This window comes from Dreissena polymorpha, chromosome 2, assembly GCF_020536995.1.
Source record: "Dreissena polymorpha isolate Duluth1 chromosome 2, UMN_Dpol_1.0, whole genome shotgun sequence".
In the NCBI taxonomy this organism is placed as follows: Eukaryota; Metazoa; Mollusca; class Bivalvia; order Myida; family Dreissenidae; genus Dreissena; species Dreissena polymorpha.
The window spans coordinates 140154323-140160814 of NC_068356.1; the positions used below are offsets into that span (position 1 = coordinate 140154323).

The 6492-nt window shown below is 32.1% G+C and overlaps 1 protein-coding gene across 1 annotated transcript; it reads right to left on the reverse strand.

The window, feature by feature from the left end:
* Nucleotides 1–347: 347 nt before the first annotated feature.
* LOC127870452 (leucine-rich repeat-containing G-protein coupled receptor 4-like) lies at nucleotides 348–5917 on the reverse strand. Its single transcript, XM_052413040.1, has 2 exons — nucleotides 5776–5917; nucleotides 348–4370 (listed from the first exon to the last, which is right to left on the reverse strand). Exons 1-2 carry the CDS (start codon nucleotides 5794–5796, stop codon nucleotides 3120–3122), a joined length of 1272 nt encoding a protein of 423 aa, XP_052269000.1. The 5' UTR covers nucleotides 5797–5917; the 3' UTR covers nucleotides 348–3119.
* Between the last annotated feature and the right edge of the window lie 575 nt (nucleotides 5918–6492).

The following is a 6492-nucleotide window of genomic DNA, read 5'->3' on the forward strand; positions in this document are numbered from 1 at the left end:
ATCGATTGTTAGCTGTGTGTTGTCTTTGAAATATGTTACTACAAAATTCGAACTTTGCTCAAATGTGCATGTCATAATTAGGATAATTAGTTCGACAAAACAAACGATTTAACCCTTGTGTGTTATAAAAGAACCAAACTCTACATGCGTTATAAATTTCGTTTCATCTTTATATACATTTACTTATTTACATGTACCTTGTCTTTCAATCAGCATACAAAATGTGTCTTACTGAAACACAAACCATGTTTTGTAATAATTAGTCATTAAGTTATGTTTATGATTGTGTAGTTTACATATATATTGGCAGAAATTTATGACCTCTAATGTTTTTCTTCCATGTTACATTTACTTCCATGCGTTTTCGTAACACATATTTCATATTTTAAGGGCCATTCCATCCAACTTGGCCTAATAACAGCTACTTGGTACATTAACATTAAATTATACGCTACGTTTCGTCAAAAATAGAGCAATGACGTCTTCTTGACATCTTACGCAACAGAACAACACACTATGATGAAGTACTAAGTTAAATCTAATTAATAGTTGATTTATTTGAAATTTTATGTTGATGTTTATAAGCATAGGGTATGGTCAATGTATTAAGTGATTAAGTATTAGTGCAAGTCTGCAAAAACTAACCGATAAAGGTAATGTTTGAAGTCTTGGCTTTTTGCTACCTTGACCATTACTGTGTTGTATATACAACTTTTTACTAATACATATTCAAATACCGTCTTGACAATTTAATGAGCGGATATATTATAAAACTTTCTGCATAAAAACAACATCGGTATGCACGCAACGTACAAGCTGTTTGGTCGTGGAAACGAAGTTCAAAAGTTAAGGTCACAGCAGAGTCCCATAAGACACACCAAGAACATTGTGTCAACGACGTTACGTCGTTACGTAAAAGATAATGGATTTATTTTTAAATGCACTGAAGGCGCTTTGCAAGAAAAAACTGGTTACTTTGGGATAGAGGACGCCGATCCGGTTTAACGAAGGTATTTTTGGAACATGTCTAATATAGTCTTTGTTCTTTATTGAACGAATTGGAAATTATGTATTAGACATCTTGCACATTCAAAACAATTTAAACATTTTTATATATTCTCCTTTTGTCCTGATCAGTCTTTCAATTTCGGCATTACTAATGTTATCATTTTATAATATAAGGTGACTTTAACAGCTAAACATAGTGGATATTTAAGCAGCCGCCGCTGTTTCAAACGTCATGTCGGTCTAAGGGGTAATACTAATGGGAACACGGGACTCAGGGGAAGGTGTTCTTAAAATGCAATTACCTTTCCCTTGTAAAATTATACATCTTTAGAATTATACATCACCATGTATAATTGAAGTATCATTCTGAGAGTTAATGAAGAATAATACGCTATGCAATTGAAACGGTTATAACTAAATAAAAAATGTATTTGTTTCATCAATATTAGCCATTTAACACTGAGATGTTTATTTATACACTTACATCAAACTGATAATGACACGGCACATGTGCTTATGTTCAGCATTCAGTCATCGGATCAAATGTACGTTATTTTAACACTTTAAGTAATAAATTGACAGCCACAGGCTGTATCCCGCAACATAGTTGATTTGTGTACTGGTAGTACATATTGATTAGCCTTCACAATCGACATCGATCCTCATCGACATGATACATTTGACAGTCTTCCATTATTTCGTAAATGAGAGAATACAATGTGCTTACATAACCATTATTAAACGTGCTTAATGTAGCAGTAGTGTCGAATAAGCAAATAAATTATAATTTAACTAGTTGTTTATGACCACCATTAAAAGAACCTACGTTATTTCATTCAACTCAACAAATAGCTTTTAATCATTTAAAAACGCCTGCTAAAGCAACGTAGTTTTGTAGATTATCATAACACAATTGTAACGTTATACAATATGCGAAATGAAGCGAACTTTTGATGATTTTGTTACTTTTAGAGTTGGCTTTAACCCACGGTTTGTAGACATTTTCAATACACAAACATATTGTTATCTGCTTCTTGGCATTTTGGTTTAGTTGAATGTATTTAAATAAGTCGCAATGCTTTGTTAAGTGTTTGTTCATGATCAGCAAAGAGTGTACATATTGTGCTCAAATTGGCTTTGGAAATTCATTATCATTATAAGCTCAATACCGGTAAACTGATATTTCAAAATGTATTTGCATTAATATTCTCATGAAAACTTGAGTGTCTGTGAGTTTGCTGTTTGACTAATTGATCAACGGAACCTGCATTTCATGAGCATATGCACACAGCGGTTTTCAAATATATGGTAGAATTCTAAAATTAAATGGTTATGTACTTGATATGTTAGGGTCTACATTCGGAAAGAAGTACATTTATTATTCGGTAAATTTCTTGTGAAAAATATTATGCCCAACGGTTGGAAAACAGTTAAGTCACCTTGTCAACCTTAAGCAACTTGGCATGTGGTGGGCAATCGTATACAACTATTTTAACAATCAAAAAGTGTATTAAAATATTATGCACATACGCTGTAACAATAAAAATAGGAAGACAGCTTTTAAATGACATCTAAATATTGTACATCTGCAAATCCACTAACGCTCAACAGTAAAAATTACAAAAACAAAAACAAAATGTACACATTATGAAATATAAAACTCCATACACCGTCACATGTTCAATAAGAGTAAACATTGAATCAACATAACACATTACACTTTTGGACAGCTACGCGCATTTAAGTACAATTTATACATATCCCGATTAAAATACATATCTAATCAATTATTCATTTTGGCATGCACAACATTCACATACCCATTACATTAATATGATAACTTAAAATATAAACAATCATATTTGCATGAAACAAAGCAAAACAAACTATATTTATTTATACGTTATGTTTAACGTTTTACATAGAGACAAGGCAGAGTGGTAATACAACATAGACACAATTAAAAAATGCGTAAAGAAAATCTTCACAATCTCATCAACTATCCGCGTTTGTATTTGAAAAAATGTAGTTAAGAATTTCCAAGTGTTATATCAATATCGATGGATAAAATTAAACAAGTACGACTAGAATGATTTAGCTGAACAATTTTATTAGGGACAGGCAGCGAGGGCGTCTTTGACAAACCGCGTGTTGCCAAGGCAAGGAACGTCATAGGCAAATGTTGCATTAACTCGTTTCAGATTTTGCAAACTGGCGCATGTGCAATCGATAGCATCCATTTCCAAATATTCAAGATTTAAATTAGCGACACTATTTGGAATATTCGTCAACATGTTTTTCAAGAGGCTAAGCGTGCGAAGTTTTGTGTTGGTGTCGAATGCATGTGAATGTATTGTTGTGATTCGGTTGTTATTAAGAGCCAAAAATGTTAGCTCTGTGAGTCCCCGAAAGTCGTTTGCAGTTATTTCGGTGATATTATTAAATTCGAGAGAGAGCGCTTCTAGGTTGGACAATGTGTGGACGAAGTTGGGGATCATTGAAATGTCAAAGTCACTAAGCCGCAAAACTTTAATATTTTGCATCACATTTCCTTGGCTGCACCTTTCAAAAGGTCTAATATCTACGTTGTAATTTTCATAAACCCAAAGCTTAGATAAGTTTATTTGGTTGTTACAAATCACCCCACTTAGATCTACAATGTCCGTCCCTATAAGTTCTAACTCAAACCCACGTTGACCGATGCCATGGACATCGAAATTCTGAAACGAATTTCCAGAGTAACCATTTAACCAAAGGTATTCTACATGGAGATTATTGAGTTCTACTGGCCAGCTATTATACAAAGTCAAATTTAAACTGAATTCTAACAAGGGACTGATGTGTTGAATCATGGAAACATCTAAGGTCATAATCTGATTGTCTTCTATTTGTAACACTTCGATATTTCTTAGAATACGCAGTGCTTGAGGGATTGTCGTCAACATATTTTGTCCGAGATCTAAAACAACTCTTGTATTTTCAAGACCAAGAAATGCCGTATCGCTTACGGAAGATATTCTATTATCATATAGACTTATTCCAAATACGTCAACGCTGGACAGCTTTGGAAGGTCTCCAAACGCTTTATCAGGAACAGTTTGTATATAATTGCGATGCAAGTCAACGGAAAAGTTTTTTCCACCGGGGTAGAATCCAGTAGGAAGATTCTGAATAGCAAAGGTTGGTATAGATCTGAGGTTCCTCTCATCGCATCGTACCAGTTTCACTTCGGTTTCGAATATGTAGGGGTTCCACAACATCTCTTCAACGCAGTTGCATATTCCGAAACAAACAGCGCCTCCAGACAGAAGAAATGGTTGTATTGGATGACACAAAGAAGATACCAGCATGGTCCACACGAACTGAAGCGCATTTAATATCGATGGTATTAATGTTTTTACTTGTGTAATGTTTCAAACTAAGAGCAATTTACAGTGCATGCATATTATATGCTTGTGTAATATACAACTCCTAATATGCAATAGTTCAATGTTCAAACACAGTAACTTTTGTAATTAGTCCAGGTTGTGCTAAATCTGCATTTGTATTCGTTATCATTTTATTTCAATATGGTTTGTATAATAATAAAAACGTGCTCTCAGTTTTAATAAACATAGTAGACGTTTATGATATTTAGGAGGAATAGGATATGTATAGATAAAACAGTGTGCGTATTTAAACTCAAGAGTACTTTCTACTCCTACTGTTTTAGGTTTTGATTATAACAGCTGCGTGTTATCAAATATTTGTGTAGTTAAGTCGGTAGTAAAAGTCTTTCTTCTAGAAATATACTAATGGTTAAACCTTTTATGATGGAAAAAAACCTCTGTACAGTAACAGACTAACAACGCAAATAGTAGTTCCAATCCGGAGAACATCTTAGTAAAATAAAGACTTTCATGTTATGCATATTTATCACTCCATTTAATGATCAATTGTTACTACTTTTTTGCTTAATAACTCACTCATGGTCTTATGCAATCACTACAGAAATCCAAATTGCTATGAATTGACCCAAAAACAAATCAACCCACGTCTGTAATAAAATTGATATTGCATTACCGCACAGATTGTTGCGTGTAATTCAAAAAGTAATTGCAAGTATATTTTTAAATTGAAACAATAATCAACGTGAACAAAACAACACATTCAAAAAGAGATTATTAAAAATTTGAATTTATATCTTAAAATTTATTGAACAAAAAACGACAACGGATGTTTAATATGTGTAAACCAATCTCCAATTGTAGTAAACTGTATCGCTTTTATTTGTTGAACACTTTTTCAAGCATGGCGGTTTTATAAATTGTCATATATTCTGTTTTATATTATGGATATTTTTAGAAGAAATTGAGGACAAAAACAAAAATAGAAATACAAACGGACTTCCAATGCAAATACAAATACATTAAATATTTTGTGTGCATGCGTTGAAAAGCAGTATTTTATTGATTGGTTATACTATAAATAATCGATATAAATGATATAATATAAATAAATAAATAAATAAATAAAATATATAAATAAATAAATGAATAAAAATATAAATATAAATATATATAAATATATATATAAATAATTGATATTTGATTGATGAAATGCAACGTTTGTTGAATGATAATTGACAATTTATTGACTTTGTAAAAATAAACTTTTCGAAAATGTTTACCTTTACATATATAACCTGTGTTAATTCTAAACAAAATCATAAATTAAACATTATGTTCACAAAATTATCTTACAAAATAATAACAAGCTTTAACTTACAACTCGGCTTTGGTTTGACATGGTGAACGTGTTGTCTCCGATAAAAAGATCATGAAACGATTTTCCACACGTTTGGCGTCGTATTTATACTAAAATCAGCGTGACTGAGACTCACGATGTGTTCATTAATTCAAGGACATTGTTTGAACGGGTTTGAAGACCACCTATTTGCTTTTATGCACTAATGCATGTGTTAAATTAGACGAACCGATAACGGTGCATGAAATAACAACTGCTGTAAAATCACTTCAACGATTTAAAGCTTATGGAAGTGGCAACCTGTTAAATGAATATTTTATAGAATCGGTTGACATTCTATCGTCTCATTTTTGCGATTTGTTTAACAATATACTAAAGAATATACTTAATTCCGGTTATTTTCCGGATCAATGGACGGAAGGTAATAGTATCCCCCTTCATAAAGAAAGGTTCCAAAACAGATATTTATAATTATAGAGGAATTACGTAACTGAGCTGTTTGTCAAAATTAATAACGACTGTTATAATAAAAGTGTTGAATATGAGATTTACCTAGACTTAGTTCCGACAAATTTAAGATTTTATTTATGCCGATTAAGAATATCTGTTGACCCTCTTCTTATACATACTGGTAGATATAATGGAAACAATATTGCTAGACACGCAATATATTGTATTTGTTCTGATGTCACGGATATTGAAGACGTGTTTGATTTTGTATGTATTGGTTCAACATGT

Coding starts and splice junctions, on each gene's coding strand:
- LOC127870452 (XM_052413040.1), bottom strand. CDS start 5,796: ATGTCAAACCAAAGCCGAGTT. Junction 4,371..5,775: donor TGTCAAACCAAAGCCGAGTT/GTAAGTTAAAGC, acceptor AATGCGCTTCAG/TTCGTGTGGACCATGCTGGT.